The 17,824-nt window shown below is 42.2% G+C and overlaps 1 protein-coding gene across 1 annotated transcript; it reads left to right on the top strand.

Annotated features, from left to right (window-relative positions):
• Window positions 1-2,892: 2,892 nt before the first annotated feature.
• Window positions 2,893-4,755, top strand: fmoda (fibromodulin a). Its single transcript, XM_018758570.1, has 2 exons — window positions 2,893-3,790; window positions 4,575-4,755. Exons 1-2 carry the CDS (start codon window positions 2,893-2,895, stop codon window positions 4,724-4,726), a joined length of 1,050 nt encoding a protein of 349 aa, XP_018614086.1. The 3' UTR covers window positions 4,727-4,755.
• The last annotated feature ends 13,069 nt before the right edge of the window (window positions 4,756-17,824 follow it).

Genomic DNA, 17,824 nt, shown 5'->3' with positions numbered 1-17,824 from the left:
CATTTCAGAGTGAAAACCGGTAAGTAACCATACCATTGCACTCCTATGGTTAGAAAGTAGTTCTCTACTATAAATGTTTGTACTCATCCAAACATTCTTCAGAATAGGAATTCAACAACATTCAGGTGGACAACAAGACTCTTTTCAGTTGAACAAGAGCATGCCATTGCTGACATGGTGGTCCAGAACAACACCATCCACTTCAAAGAAATCCAGCAAAGAATAATACAGGACAACCAAGTATTCTAGAATATTCAGCAATGCAGTCTTACCACGATTTTTCGTGTTGTAAGGAGAAATGCCATCCGGATGAAGTAGGTATACAAAGTGCCCTTTGAGAGGAACTCAGAATGAAGGAGCTGTGATTCCAGTTTGTTCAAGTATGTGTAAGTCACACAATTATTGCACTTTTATCGTAAATACAAAGATTATTTTCCTGGATGGGGGTGCAGTGGGTTGGACTGGGTCTGGGGTTCGAGTCCCGCTTGGGGTGCCTTGTGGCGGACTGGCATCCTCTCCTGGGTGTGTCCCCTCCTCTTCTGGCCATACGCCCTGTGTTACCGGGTAGGCTCCGGTTCCCCGCAACCCCGTATGGGACAAGCGGTCCCGAAAGTGTGTGTGTGTGTGTGTGTGTGTGTGTGTGTGTGTGTTGTGGCACATAATGCTGTCTTGGGGCCATACAATGCTGAAAGGATGCAAAATTTTTTAACTCCATCAATGAAATCCTCTTTCCGCAGGTTGACCAGAAGCAAATCGACCAAAATTTTGTAGTTTGGGACAATGTGCCATTCCACCATTTGGCATTGGTGCAGGAATTTGAGCATCACCCACATTTCAATATAGTGTTCCTTCTACCATATTCTCCTTTCCTGAATCCAACTTAGGAGTTTCTATCCTGTTGGAGATGGAAAGTATATGATTGCAACCCTTACAGTCAAGTATTCTTCAAGCAATGGAAGAGGCCTGTGGAGATGTTGATGCAGCAGCTAGTCAAGCATGGATTCAATATTCATGACTTTTTTTTTTTTTTTTTTTTTTTTTCCCCCCCTCTCTCCCCACGATGCATGGCTCGCGAGAATATATGCTGTGATGTAGATGAAATTCTCTGGCCAGATGTAAATGAGAGGCATGATCAGTAATGTTCAGTGATTGCAGTGCATAGTTTCTTTCAGATAACTCATTGCTATACAACAGAACTCCTTAGTAGAGAATGTTGTGATAAATGTGCATTTGTATGTACATCAGACTACATTATACAATCAATGGAGCACACACTTATACTTTTGATGTTAGTATTTAATTTTAGTAAATGAATTAATTGAAGAAAAGGCAGTAATTATTTATGCAATTGAATTGTTTGGTCAAGGTAAGAGTGTTTAGTGGGCTGTGTTAATTGTTTTGAGAGCAATTACATTCATTTGGAGAAATGTGTCAACACGATTGAGAAAAGCTGTAATACCACAAATTGCACTCACAAACAAACCTATGGAAATGGATTAAAAACCAGGAAGTTAGTCCCTTGAGGGCACCACCAACTAGATTCCACTTAGGCTGATTTAAAAAAAAAAAAAAGCTGTAATATTTGAATGACTTACTCTGCTACGTACTGCCTTTTTTTTTTTTCCCCTGGTGTAAATGTTTGCATGAGAATGGAGCCTTTCGGTTTACTGAGAAAATGGCAGATTGGGGAGGAAGTTTTTGATTTTCACTGGCAATTAATTTATCTGTCTGAGAGTTGCAACATTCACTCATCTTAATGTTTTTATAACAGCTACTTTTTGTATAAAAACAGATCAACCTGCTCTATTCTTATTAATTTGTCAGTAAACACTTTTTTTTTTTTAATTTAGATTCAACTGTTATTTTTCTCATAAATGATAACTGCACTAAAACTGACATCTTTGTTTAGAAATGTACAATGAAAAGAATAATTTCTTATCCAAAGTATGCAGAAGCAATAAACACAAAACTTATTTAAAATTATTTTTACAGTATTGGCAAAGACACTTGAATTACTGGAATCAGTAATACATATTCACAATTCCAAAGCAAGTGTCAAGAATGTGCTTCAGAAGTTTTGAATTTTATAGTTAACCATGCATGGCAAGAACTGCAAAAAATATACAGCGGACTGCTAATGATGGTACCCTAATAAAGAGCCAACAAGCCTCACTGCCTCGCATCTCCTGCTTTAATGAGGAAAACAAGACTGTTAAAGATCTGATCTGTAAAGCATGTTCAATGGAAGGCATTGATGGTGGAAATGGCCCAATGGGGCAGCCCTGTGGAGGCACTGCATTAATGAGAAATAGGGAGAGAACTGCTGTAATTGGATGAGGTGGAAGAAAAGATGGGGGGGGAGTTACAGTATTTAGACTTTGCCCTGTGGCCCTCTCCAGTCCAAGGGAGCCACAGATAGACAACACAGCCACTGAAGGAGCTGCCTTCTCCAGGTTGGTGAGCTAACTGAAAAATACTGGAAAGGAGTGACATGGTCCATTGCCAGGGATATTTGTACAAAAAATGTTTGCATGGTTTCACCTCTGTTGATGTGTATTACTTTATTGAAATGTTTCAGAACTGAGATTGCATTCACCAGTTTACTTTGGCAATATTTTTACCTTTTCACCTTTCATCTCTGTTGGATTATAAACCATCATTTTGTCTGAAGATGGTATAATATTCATGGAGGTTTTTTTACTCAAAATTTTCCTCTGATTAAGTATGCTGTAATTTCATTATTTCTGAGGCAAGGGTGCCTAAATATTTTAAAAGTGGGTCAGCACAAGTGAACTTTCACAAATAAAAGGGGTGATTATGTAGTTTACCAAAGAAATGGTGTCTCTTGCAGCTGCTGAAGTCTATTCCATCATTCCCCTTGTTGCTGTGACCATGAGGCTGGCTTTTATTCTGCTGGTAGCTGGGTTTTGTGAGCTGGTATGTCCCAAAGGATATGATCCTTTCTTCTGGTTGATGGCACTGCGCAACCGAGGTTATGGATATGGGACCCTGCAGGCTGACACCAGGGGTGGGCAGTGCCCAGCCGAGTGCGATTGCCCTCCCAGTTTCCCTGTGGCTATGTATTGTGATGACCGTGGCCTCCGTGAGGTTCCTTATGTCCCATTCCGCATGAAGTATCTCTACCTGCAACGTAACAGGATCACCAGCATCCAAGATGGAGCCTTTGACAATGCCACTAATCTTGTCTGGGTTATGCTACATCGGAACCAACTTGATTCAAACCAGATTGGAAAGATGGCGTTCGTCAAATTGATCAACTTGGACCGATTGTACTTGGATCACAACATCCTGAGCAGGGTGCCACCAAACCTTCCTCGCTCACTACGGGAACTCCGGCTTAACAACAACAACATCTCCAAGATCCAATCGACATCCTTTGAAGGCATGAGAAATCTGACCATCCTGCAGCTACATAACAATGCTCTCCAAGAGGTGGGAAGTGCCCTGAAGGGCCTCACTTCCTTGACTGTCCTGGACCTTAGCAAAAACCAGCTGAAGAAGGTCCCTGAGGGCCTGCCTAAGATGCTGCAACAGCTCTATATGGAATTCAACAGCATCAGTGCTGTTCCTGCCAACTTCTGTAACCAATTCTCTCATCTGCAATACATTCGGATCTCCCACAATGAGCTGACAGACAGCGGAATTCCTCCTAACATCTTCAATGCCAGTGGCCTGGTAGAGCTGGATCTGTCCTTCAACAAGCTGGAGAAGATTCCTCCAGTTAGCACCAGCCTGGAGCACCTCTACCTGCAGGCTAATCGTATCAAAGGTACCTCTGTTTGCTGTTCTAGCTCTTTCCTGCTTTCATATGCATATGTAGCTGAACACCTGGAAGAAACGGTAGAAAAGCACCCTCCTTAATTAATATTGATCTGGATTTCAAAACCTTGATCGAATTCTGTAATGACATACTATACTTTGTTTCTGTGTATTTCACACAGATTATGCAATTTAGGACTATGTACATAAATAATTAGCTAACCACAGAATTTCAGACTGGCAGAGCAGTTGGTGATGTATTACTCATGTTGATTGCACATGCTTGCTTCTCTCTGCCATCTGCTTATCTGAAAGTTTCTACGCTCTTGTCTTTATGCCTGTCAGGCTTATTGACTTAAGATATGTACAAAACATAAAACTCAATGGGTGCTCTGCCTAAAGTATGTTTCTAGCTGTTCAAATAATAAAAGCTAATAATATAACTGGGAACTCTTTTTAAGTGCTGTCAAAGTGGAGCTAAATTGGTGTTAAGCCTTAGTAAGCACATACATTAAAGGACACATAATGTACTGTACATGTCTTAAAATAACGTGTGATTATTCTATTTGCTTGACTGAAGTGATCTGGCCCAAAAAGTGATCAATACACAAGACAGTTGTTTTTTTTCAATTAGTCTGACAATGATGAAGGGTAGAAAGGTGAGTACACAATAAAATAAAGTAAGCCTTTACAAGGATATTTTTTTCTTAAATGTTTCTTCAATATATTTTAAAATGGACTAATTCAGTTTATCGTTTTTATAATGTATTAAATGTAACTCTACTTTCTGCTAGAATTTTCCCTCAGCAGTTTCTGCAGCGTGGTAGATGTTGTGAACTTCTCCCAGCTGAAAGTGCTGAGACTTGATGGCAACGAGATCACCATGAACGATGTGCCATCCGATGCGGCCCTGTGTCTACGTGTTGCATCCACCATCGAGGTGTAGTGTGTTGTGTCTTTGTGCAGCCAACTGGGGACACCCAAGAAGGCAGTGCTGATGTCAGTCCCTGTTTCCTGCTACTACAGTCTTTACTGTTACTCTGGTAGCAAACTTGGGACTAGTCAGTTTCTAATCCACTTTACACAAAATGTTACCACATGTGCCATATTTTCTATACTTTACATACCAATGCAAAGGTATGCTTTGTGTCCTTTTTTTTTTTCTTAAAATAGTGTTACTCTAGTGAGCCCAAGGGTAGATTCTTTAACGTACTTGTTTAGTGCACCAGATGTCAACTGTGGACATGGGCTAGTGTGGGAGACATGAACTTTCCTTTGTAATTAATAAACAGAATTTGAGGCCCCTTCAGTTTTTAACTAGAAAATAGAGAAACCAGTTTACAGATTTTTTTTTTGTGTTGAAACATGAGCATGCAATTCTCAAATGCATTTCTTAAAACTGGATTTAAATATGAAACTGTATACTTTATTTAGCAAATTATCTAAAATGTACTCAAATTTGAAAGAACAAATTAAATTACCTGTATACTTAGTCATATATGTTAATTTGACAAAATGTTAATTTAATTATGGTTTACACACACAAAAAAATGTTTGAGAATCAAATCTGCCTAAAGCATAGTTTACGTTTTTAAAAATACATCTTTCCAACTGTTCAAACTATTGTTTAGAGGTACTGCTTGCTATTGTAAAGAGGACTGACATCATTTCATCATTGAAATGTACTTTACAAGTTTTGTACTGCATGCTTCAAATATTTTAAAGTATGTTATTTGTGTTTGTACAACAGTTTTTAAATAAATTAAACATTTGGTATTTTGCTAAAATAGTATACTTTAATAATGTTTAAAATTCTGATACCTGCATTATAGTACTGTAAGGTTACTTTAGGGATGAATCATATATCCACAAAGTCATCTTTTTTGCAGATTACACATAGGTATAAATACTGGCACAAACTGTGGTGAAGTTTATCTGACGGTGAGGGATTTTTACATTTTGCTGAACTGTCTTTCTGTATTTATGTTTTTTCGGACCCATTTGCTGAGACTACGTTGAGAATAACAAGAAGAGCATCATTCCCACAAAACTGAGTCAGAGTGGTCAACAGTTTCCTTTTTGTTTTTTTTCCAGAGAGTAGTCCATCAGTTGGAGTATGCACTTTTACAGTTTCTGAAAAAGCAAATGTACAGTGACTACAGAGTCACATAATCACATAAAGTAATCGCAGTGAAAGTTGACCATTATCTTTTTTCTGCCCAGAATATTGTACGAACTTTGCAATTTTGTGAATTGCTTCATTATGTGTTACTGTAACATCAAATAATGTTTACTTGTCATAAAAAAAATCACTGTAGAAGTTTCTGGATGTGGTGTGTATTTCTGAAAAGCTGTGGATGTCTGGTTTCAATTAGCTAAATTAAATCCTGAGTGTTTTCCTCTTCCTGCTCACCCAAAGACATAAAAAAATGTTGAATTTCTTTTCCATTGGCTGGAGTTTAAAATATTACATGTTTCCTGCATGAACTCCATGTGTCATTGGGAATGAATTTAGTGTGTGTAATATTGAGTGATTGGTACAAATTTAGTAGTTTTATATTGTTCTAATATGACATTACAGAAACATCAAGGGCACATGCAGGAATTAAACCTGTATTTTCTTATACTCATAGTATTAAAACAAAATATAGATCTGCAGACACATTTTATTTTTCCACATTAGGAATTTCTTTCTTTTACAGTTTTTGCTATGGAATCTTGAATAGGTCAGATGGGAATAATTTTCTGTCTCACTTACCAGATGTGTGTTATCTGGTTGATCAAAGACTCTGTTTCTCATATTGCTTGCAATGCATTATCTACCATAATATGTGACCAGTGAGCTTAACCTTCAGGTAAAAGAGTCTGATAAAATGAAACTAGGCAGGAAATCAGATATCTGCGGTATTTGACTCCCTCCTGCTCTATTCCTGTCAGCCCAGTCATTTAGAAATGTACCTGTTCCTTTCCCTTGAAGCCCTGGTCTTTTGGACTAAGATTGCCCAAGGGTGATAGCAAAAACATGAGTTCAGGTTTTACAAGCTGTTGCTCCTTCACTGGAATTTATTTTCGCAATTTAACCCTTTCCAGGCAGACCCTTGCAAATTAGCTTCAACCAGTACAGATTTTTCCTACTGCAAGTATTATTTGGGCCCTGAGAGGGTTAAGCATGAACACTACTAGTAATACTACTGACTAGTTCCTGAGTATGGTGATGTGTGGTGTAGGTGGGGTATACAAACCCAGTTCCAAAAAAGTTGGGACTGTATGGAAAATGCTAAAAAGAACAAGAAGGAGTGATTTGTAAATTTACGTTTAATTGTATTCAAACACGGGGGTGCAGTGGCGCAGTGGGTTGGCCCACAGTCCTGCTCTCCGGTGGGTCTGGGGTTCGAGTCCTGCTTGGGGTGCCTTGCGATGGACTGGTGTCCTGTCCTGGGTGTGTCCCCTCCCCCTCCGGGCTTACGCCCTGTGTTACTGGGTAGGCTCTGGTTCCCCGCGACCCTGTATGGGACAAGCGGTTCTGAAAATGTGTGTGTGTGTGTATTCAAACAAAAAAAAAAAAAACACTATGCTGTTTTTCCTGCTTCATAATGCACCAAACATTCACAGGTGGAGACAGGTCAGGACTGTAGGCAGACCAATCTAGTATCCACACTCTCTGCTTATACAGCCATGCGCTTTTAATGTGGGCAAAATGTGGTTTGGTGTCATCCTGCTGGAAAAGGCAGGGATGTCCCTGGAAAAGACGGTGTCTGGATGACAGCATATTTTGCTCCAAAATTTGTCCATATCTTTGTACATTAAGGGGGGGGGGGGTGCGGTGCAGCGGGTGCGGCCAGTGCTTACGGTGCCTTGTGGCAGACTCGTGTCCTGGCATCCCATCTGGGGTCTATCCCCTCCCCCCTCAGCCTTGCACCCTGCATTGCTGGGTTAGGCTCTGGCTTGCCACAGCACTCCACAGGACGAGCGGTTGTAGACTCTGTGTGTGTTTCTACATTAATGGTGCCCTCAGCGAAGTGCACGTTACCCATGCCATGGGCACTGACACAGCCCCATACCATGACAGATGCTGGCTTTTGGACCTGACACTGATTACAGCTTGGATTGTCCTTTTCCACTTTGGTCCAGAGAACATTACAGCTGTTTTTTTCAAAAAACTATTGGACCATAAAACATGATTCCACTGTGCTACTGTCCATTTCAGATGAGACCTAGCCCAGAGAAGTCAGCGGCACTTCTGGACAGTGTTGATGTTTGGCTTCTGCTTTGAATAGTAAATCCTTAACTTGCATATGTGGATGCAGCGGTAAATGGTGGCGACTGACAAAGGTTTACCTCAGTATTTCCGAGCCCATGTCATGATATCCATTATAAACACGTGACAGTTTTTAAAACAGTGATGTCTGAGGGATCAGAAATCATACGCATTTGGAAGTTGTTTTTGACCTTGCCCTTCATGCACTGAGATTTGACAGGATTCCTTGAATCTTCTCATTATTTTGTGCACTGTAGAGGGTGAAATGCATAAAATCCTACAGATTTGTCTTTCTGGTGTGATGAAATGTGTAGTTATTTGTAATGGCCCACAGTAAAACTAAATGAAGGGTCAACGAAATTTTCATGATACATGTACATGGTACTTGTATCTATGACAATAAACTTGAAACTTGCCTTGAAGAAGTTTCATACAGCATGTGCAGTCCCTCTTGAGACATGTTCCTATCTATCTATCTATCTATCTATCTATCTATCTATCTATCTATCTAAGGATTAGACAAAGGTGCTGAAGTTTGTTACTGGAGTACAGAGTTTATTTACAGTGCTATTTATAATTACAAAGTGCAAGGGTAATCACTGCAGGTTCTGTACTGTGAAAACACGATAACAGGGTGACTCAGCGAACACGATGATGGGGACTTGACAGCTAGGATGATTTGGCGATGAGGGGAATCAGGGAACAAGATGAGACCTGTAGTGGTTACTAACCATTTTGCGCTCTGGGGTCATGACATTGTATAGCTGACGTCTTTGTCCAAGACACTTACAGAGTTATACTGGCCAAAACAATGTTTACAAAGTAGCTAGATAACAACCAGCTGCTAACACTCTAGGATGAAATAGTATTGCAATCAATACAATAAATGTAGCATAGAAATATAGAAGAATAATACACACACACATCGTCTGAACTGCTTGTCCCATACAGGGTCGCAGGGAGCCGGAGCCTAACCCAGCAACACAGGGCATAAGGCTGGAGGGGGAGGGGGCACACCCAGGACAGGACACCACTCTGGGACACCAGTCTGTCACAAGGCACCCCAAGCGGGACTCAAACCCCAGACCCACCTGAGAGCAGGACCTGATCCAACCCACTGCACCACCGCGCACCCCTAGAAGAATAATCGGTTATTATTAATGTATTAATCATTACAAAATTTACACAGTGGGTAAGTTACACATTTTGTGTGAAATGGGTCGTGAAAGAAATTTTGAAATTGTGGGTTTTTTAGATAATAAGAACTGGACATTGGCTCATGCCTTAAGATATATGATGACATGAAAAATAATTGGATGACATAAACCTGGGATGAAAATAGTCATGTGGGAGAGAGGAGTGGAAAACATGTCAGGACAACAGCTAAGGCAGACAATAAGACCCAAAGGGCAAATATGATGTCATTAACAGGAATCTTCCTTAGAGACATAACATTGTCCATTTATTATTGTCTGAGGGTCTGTGGTTCTTGATTCCTGTCTTAGGGACAAAGTTTGAGAACTGCTGAGGTGAGACTAATCTTGCTGGCCAGATTGCAGTCCTTTACTCCATCCTGCAGTGTTTTTATCAGCCCAGTCATGCACAAATATGTCCACTTTGTTTTGTTACTGTTACCGTAAGTATATATCCAAAAGTGTGTACGTTAGAGAGCCAATGAAAAAATTTCAAAATATTTAAAACAAATTCTTACCTATTCATGAAATTCATTTTGGTATAAAATAGATAAGAGCAGGCGGCTAACAGGTTCTCTAAAGGAGATGCTGATGTTTGCTTAAGTTTTGTTGTCTACCTTTGCCTCGCTGTCTCTTTCTGTTTTTCTTTCTTTTCCTCTTTCATTTCTTTTTCTGTTTTCTACTTCACTTGCTCACATGTACTTTTGTGTGACAATGGGACAGACTGTACTTCTTGCGTAACTATTTTAAGTATTTTTTTTATTTTTAAGTAAAGTCGAGTTTCCATCTAAAATTAACATATGGGATGCTATTATAATTATAGGGTGGAGGATCTTATTGTGCTGAAATATAATGTAAAATCAGTCTGTTCACAATTTCAGTGAAATTTTTAAAGCCTTGTCAGATTTATTTCTAACCAAGTATTTTGTAGTTGTGCTCCATACTCACAGTTCTCTTTATACATGGATGATGTTTGAGATGAATTTTCTTCTGTCTGATCTCAATGACAGTTCATGGGTTCGTACTTCCTTTGATAACTGATTTGGATAATGGTTTTTAATCACTTATATGCAAAATGGGGGCACGGGGGTGCGGTGGCGCGGGGGCGCGGTGGCGCAGTGGGTTGGGCCCCAATCCTGCTCTCCGGGGGGTCTGGGGTTCAAGTCCCGCTTGGGGTGCCTTGCAACGGACTGGTGTCCCGTTCTGGGTGTGTCCCCTCCCCCTCCGGCCTTACACCCTGCGTTGCTGGGTAGGCTCCGGTTCCCCGTGACCCCATATGGGACAAGCAGTTCTGAAAATGTGTGTGTATGCAAAATTACTACTTGCTTTCATGTTTTACTAAGTGTTGTTTCCATATTCTGTGTCACTGAGGTGCAGTACCACAGACATGAGCCAAATTGCAGTGTAACCCAGTGATTTCTAATGGTTGCTCAAGTATGTCACTTGTACGTACTAAGCATACATTATATTGTTACGCATAACAACTTACTCAGAATTACTCACCAGTGTTGCAAGCAGAAATTAAAACACGAATAGTTGCATAAATAAAGAAAAATTCAGAATACAAATAAGTAAATGACAGCATGAAGATAATAAAAAGGGTTTTTTAATGAATAGGCTGCAGAATGGAATCAGTGTTAGAAGTGTCACAGCTCTACTGGCCAGCCCATCAGCAACACCTGCTGCCCAATGAGGAACACCACATAAAAGGCAACTCCAGTGGCACTTCCATGTGGAACCTCTGCAAAGAGTAACTGCTGTTTCTACATGGCTGATTCTCACAATATGCGCTTCCTGGATTTCTTGACCTCTAGCCTGTTGCTTATTGACCCTGATTCCTGTTATTTCCTGTGTATGACGTTTGCTGATCGCATGACCCTCGCCTCTCCTTTAGACTCTTCTTTTGCCTGCCCCTTTTGAGAAATATACCGGATCATTAGCACTGCACTAGAGTCCGTCTCTTCCTTGAGCCCAGCAACCATGACAAGAAGATGCGACGTCGATCAACCTGTTAGACATCATCATCATCGTCATCATCGATATATCAATATATCAATTTTTCTCAGAAAAAACTTCACAATTTTCACAAAATGTCAGGGAGTGAGACTTCACAAACAGGCAAATTTAATATTCTGTACATATTTTGTGTGTGTGCTTATAGAAACACACACACAAACACATACACAACCACTCCATCCATCTTGGATGTCCATGTTTGTTAACTCAGCTTACATTCAACTTACATTACATTCATTTATTTAGCAGACACTTTTCTCCAAAGTGACTTCCAATGAAATCTATGTAGTGTATCAGCCTACACACCTCATTCATCAAGGTGACTTACACTGCTAGATACATTACTTACAATGGGTCACTCATCCATACATCAGTGGAACACACTCTCTCTGTCACTCACACACTATGGGGTAACCTGAACAACATGTCTTTGGACTGTGGGAGGAAACCAGAGCACCTGGAGGAAACCCACACAGACATGGGGATAACATGCAGACTCCACAACTTCAGACAATTAAAGCAAATTTTCTTTCCTGATGAAATCTGATGAGGGTAATTCTTTGAGCCATAATTTAACAATTTATAAGTTCGGACTCACTTATAAATGATTCTCATAATAATTCAAGCTGTCACTCACTCTCTCATTTACTTTCATTAATCTCTTGGTCTTGTCAGGGTCATGGCAGTTGAAAGTCTGGAGGGATGAGGAAAGGAGGGACATAGCATGAATGGGATGCCAGTCCATCTCAAGGTAGCCACATAAACACACACACTATGCACAGTTAAGTGTCACCAATTCAGCTGAAACACGAATGCAAACACAGATTGAGCTGGACCCACACCCAAGCAGCCACTGTGCCACTCTCAGAAAACTTACTCGATTATTTTTGCAGCGTGCACCATCTGCTGGTAATTTATAGGAATTTATATGACACATCCTATACATCCTGCTGTGAAGATAAATGAAATGAACTACAGTGATACAGTCATATTAGTCATTTATTGCATTGCATGGGGTGGGATGGCAGGTTTGACTCAATAAAAATTCTGTAAATTTACTCCTGGTAACATCACATTGTCTTGGCACAAATACACATAAAATTGTGTCAATTAAATGTGTGATACTCACCAAATAGGGCTAGTTCAAACAGCAAATTTTGTGTTGTATTAGCTACTCTTGTTTATGTCACCTAACTACAAATCCAATAAAGCTTACAGAGTAATAAATGTTACAGTGTACAAATCAAAAGCAACATGGCATTTAGAGAATAATGCAAATTCCTTAAATGCTTAATTAAAGCATTGATAACATTTGTAACTGCACAGCATGAATACTTTACACAACAGGAGAGGAATACACACACACACACACACACACACACACACACACACACACACACTGTCTGAAACCACTTGTCCCAAGCGGGGTCGAGGCAAGCCAGAGCCTAACCCGGCAACACAGGGCATAAAGCTGGAGGGAGAGGGGACACACCCCAGATGGGACGCCAGACTATCGCAAGGCAGCCCAAGAAGGACTCAAACCTCAGAGATGCCAGGGAGCAGGGACAGGCCAAACCTGCTGCGCCACCATGCTCCCCCCCAAGAAGTGGAATACACACACACACACATTTTCAGAACCGCTTGTCCCATACGGGGTCGCGGGGAACCGGAGCCTAACCCGGCAACTGAGGGCGTAAGGCTGGAGGGGGAGGGGACACACCCAGGACGGGACACCAGTCCGTTGCAAGGCACCCCAAGCGGGACTCAAACCCCAGACCCACTGGAAAGCAGGACCCGGTCCAACCCACTGCGCCACCGCACCCCCCCTTATATATATATTTTTTTCTTCTTTTTTTTTTAATATTGCAAGTATTGTTTTAGACTTGTGTTCTGCTGCTGTAACATAATAATTTCCCTTGTGGGATCAATAAAGTATATCTATCTATCTATCTATCTATCTATATAATTCTCTAGTAAATGTCAGACATAATAAATGTCTGTTATATTAGTATTGCTGTTTTCAAGCTAGCTTCACCTCCAAATTGATTGCTGTATGTTTGCGCGATGGTTCTCGTTTTCCTTTAAATTTTCCTTCTTGTTTTCCTTCACGTTTACCACCAGGCATAATGAATAATGAAATGGGTAAAAAAAAGCGAAAAAAAAGCACCACACTAACAAGAGAAAATGTGTTCACGGCTCAAAACATGTGAGATCTGGGAAGATGCAGCTTCCTGCCTTGTCTGGCTGCACCAACTTGCACTTGCAGTGGGTTGGTCCTTGTCCTGCTCTCCAGTGGGTCTGCAGTTCAAGTCCTGCTTGGGGTACCTTGTGATGGACTGGCGTCCCATCCTGGGTTTATTCCCTCCCCCTCCAGCCTTGCGTGCTGGGTTAGGCTCCGGCTCCCCGCGACCCCGTATGGGACAAATGGTTTCAGTCAATGTGTGTGTGTGTGTGTGTGTGTGTGTGTGTGTGTGTCTGTCTGTCTAAATAATAAGTATGCTGGGAATTTTTTATGTAAATCAGGATTTATGTAAGTCAAATTTATACAAGTAGACGGGTGTCTGTATTTCATTTTCATGGCAATCCTAATAAACTCTGGAATATCTGGACATCCTTTTGGAAATTATTTGAAAGTGCTGATATCCCATCTGGACTACTGCTACTTTCTTGTCTGGCCTTCCTGCTACCGCCATCAGACCCCTACAGCTGATACAGAATGCTGCTGCTCGAGTCGTGCTTGACTTTCCGAAGTGTTCGCATGTGTCTCCTCAACTTGTTTCTCTGTGCTGGCTACCCATAGCTGCCTGTATCACATTTAAGACCCCGGTTACAACCCACAAACGCATCAATAGAATTGCTCCCGGCTACCTACAAGACTTGATGAACCGCTACACCTCAGCCAGACTGCTACACTCTTCTGCCCACTTGGTGGTCCCGCACACAAAAGGTAAAGCACGGAGGTTCTTGGTTTTGGCTCCGTTGTGGTGGAATGACCTTCCCCTCTCACTCAAAACTGCGGAAACTCTGTCGACATTCAAGAAGGGTCTGAAAACTCACCTTTTCCGGACCTATTTCGCCCAAGATCCGGAAGATCCCAAGATGGTGTAAATGTTCATTCACCATAACTTCATGAGCATCCCCAGATAAGCCTTTATACAGGTGCTACTCCGGCACTATATGTGATTTTGTGTATTTTATTATTATAAGAAAAAAAAAAAATTGATAGGAAGTTATCAGGATTCATCTATCCTGCGTTTTATGCACCTACTCGAGCAATGAACATCGGTGCATCAAGTGGAAGGTAACAAACTAGGTTTACTTAAGGGTCACATGTCTGCAGCCATGTCTCTCTCTTCATGTAATGCACAAATTGTATTTTTGCTGAGATGTACATCGCTTGGGACAAAAGCGTCTGCTAAATGAATAAATGTAAATATAAATGTAAAAAATATGTTAATCAAGTCACTAGCAAAAAAAGAGCAAACTGGTATGGTATGGAGGAGAACAGACTGGGATGTTGTTGTTGTTGTTAAGTGACGTTGAGTAGATGTCCACTCATGGCAATTCTATGGATAGTTACCCTGAAAAGCGTCTGGTCTTCCATCAAGACTTGAAAGTGGGGCATCCATGGCTGTGGTGATTGCATCGATCCACCGTGTAGCAGACCTTCCTCTTCTCTGTTGACCTTCCACTTTGTCCACATGATGCCCTTTTCCATTAACTGTTCTGTCTGCATGATGTGTCCGAAGTAAGAAAGTCGAAGCCATGTAGTCTCAGCTTCCAATGAATTCTTTGGTTTGATCTGCTGAAATACCCTTGCATTTGTTTTCCGGGCCGTCCAGGGTAGGTGCAACAGTCTTGGAAAAAGTGTACAGTCACATCCCTGCACTTGAGAATTTTGTCCAAGGTCTTCATGGCGGTTTAGCCCAGAGCAAATAATCGTTGGATTTCTTGACTGCTTGTCACTTCTTTATTGATTATTGATCTGAGTAGACTGAATTATCAACTATTTCTATTTCTTTTCCATCAAGTGTGAAGTTTTCCAGTTTGCTATTTGTGAACGGCTTCATCTTCTTCACGTTTAGATGCAAGCCCATTTTCAAGCTATGTTCTTGATCTTGGTGAGTCAATGTCTCATCGTCCTCGCATTCAGCTGGTATGGTTGTATCATCAGTGTAGCGAAGATTGTTGATAAGTCTTCCCCCGATTTTCATGACTTGTCTCTCTTCATATAGCCCTGCTTTTCTGATGATATTTTCTGCATATAAATTGAACAATTATGGAGAGAGCATGCAGCCTTGTCTTATGCTGCTACCAATTTTTAAGCATTCTGTTTCCCCTTGTCCCATTCGAATTGTTGCTTCTTGGTTATTGTAGAGGTTGTGTATGAGAATGACCAAGTATTCTGGGATATGTAGAAGTAAAAAAAAAAAAAAATGTGTTGTATTATTATTTCATCCATCCATCCATCCATCCATTTTCTTACCTGCTTGTCCTACTAGGGCTGCGGTGGCAATAGCGAGGGTAGAGCAGCACAGAAGTCCTTGTCCCTGCAATTTCCTCCAGCCCAACCCGGGGAATCCCCAGCCGCTCCCAGGCCAACTGGGAGATACAATCTCTCCAGCAGGTCCTGGGCCAACCTCAGGGTCTCATCCCAGTTGGCCGTGCCTGGTACATCCAAAGGGAGGTGCCCCAGGGGCATCTTTACCAGATGCCCAAACCACCTCAACTGGCTCCTGTCAATGTGGAAGAGTAGCAGCTCTACTCTGAGTTCCTCCCAGATGTCCAAATCCCTCACCCTGTCACAGAGAGTGAGTCCCACCCCCCTGCAGAGAAAACTCATTTCAGCTGCTTGTATCTGTGATCTTATTCTTCCGGTCATTACCCAGAGTTCTTGGCCATAGGTGAGTGTAGGGACGTAGACCGACCAGTAAATAGAGAGCTTCGCCTTATGGCTCAGCTCCCCCTTCACCACTACAGTTTGGTACCCCTGCTCCCACTCTGCAGCCGATCTCGCGCTCCCTTCTCCCCTCACTCATGAACAAGACCCCAAGATACTTAAACTCCTCCACCTGGGGCAAATTCTTTCCCCTTATCTGAAGGGAGCATGCCATCCTTTTCCGTGAGCGAACCATGAACTCAGACTTGGAGATGCTGATCCTCATACCAACCACTTCACACTCCGTTGCAAACTGTTCCAGTGTGTGTTGGAGGCAACCATGTGATGATGCCAAAAGGACAACATCATCCGCAAAAAGCAGAGACTTCACCTTCCGACTCCAACATAGAATGCCCTCCTGACCTCGGCTCCACCTTGATATGCTGTCCATGAAAACCACAGGCAGGAGTGGGGACAAGGCACAACCTTCGCGGAATCCAACACCCACACTGAATGGGCTTGATGCCGAGTATGTGGACACAGCTCTCGCTCCGTGTGTACAGAGACCGAATGGCACCCCATACTCCTGAACACCTCCCACAGAATTTCCCGAGGAACACACTCGTAGGCCTTCTCCAAATCCAAAAAGCACATGTAGACTGGATTAGCAAACTTCCATGCCCCGTGAATTATCTGTGAGAGGGTATAAAGCTGGTCCACTGTTCCATGGCCAGGGCATAATTTGCATTGTTCCTCTTCAGTCTGAGATTCAACCATCAGCGGGAGCCTCCTTTCCAGCACCTCTTTCACAGGGAGGCTGAGAAGTGTGATACCCCAATAGTTGGAACACACTCTCCAGTACCCTTTCTTAAAAGAAAAGGACCACCACCCCAGTTTTCCAATCCACAAGCACTGTCCCCGAGGTCCATGCAACATTGCAGAGGAGTGTCAGCAATGACAGCCCTACAACATCCAGGGCCTTAAGCAGTTCTGGGCAAATCTCATCCACCCCTAGTACTGTGGAGCTTTCCAACTACCTCAATGACTTCCACCAGGGAAATGGACTCTGATACCCCGGAAGCCTCTGGCCCTGACTCCTGTAAGGGAGTTTAAGAGTTCCTCAAAAGGCTCCTTCCACCTCCCGACAATCTGCTCATTTGAGGTCAGAGTTTCTCCGCTTTTGCTGAGCACAGCTTGAACGAAGCTCCTCCGGCCCCTCCTGAGCCGCCGGATGGTTCTCCAGAACCTGTTTGAGCTGCCCAATAGTCATTTTCCATGGCATCTCCAAACTCCTCCCATGCTCTGGATTTTGCTTCTGCAACCATAGCCACTGACCCCTTTTTTGCCTTCCGGTTCCTATCAACTGAATCAGGAGACCCCAGAGTCAACCAGGTCCTAAAGGCCTCCTTTTTCAGCTTGACGGCTTACCTTACCACCGGTGTCCACCAGTGGGTTCTTGGGTTGCTTCCGTGACTGGCACCCACAAGCTTTTAGCCACAGCTATGCTTGGCTCCTTCCACAATGGAGGTTTTGAACAGGTGCATTCAGAATCCATGTCCCTAATCTCCTCCAGGACATGAGAGAAGCTCTCCCGGAGGTTGGAGTTAAAATCATTCTGGAAAGGATCCTCTGACAATCGTTCCCAGCACATCCTCACTATATGCTTGGGTCTACCGGGTCTGTCTGTCAGTTTTCCTA

This window comes from Scleropages formosus, chromosome 2 (assembly GCF_900964775.1).
Source record: "Scleropages formosus chromosome 2, fSclFor1.1, whole genome shotgun sequence".
Lineage (NCBI taxonomy): Eukaryota > Metazoa > Chordata > Actinopteri > Osteoglossiformes > Osteoglossidae > Scleropages > Scleropages formosus.
The sequence above is the reverse complement of the archived record's forward strand: the minus strand, read 5'-3'. Positions and strand labels throughout refer to the sequence as shown.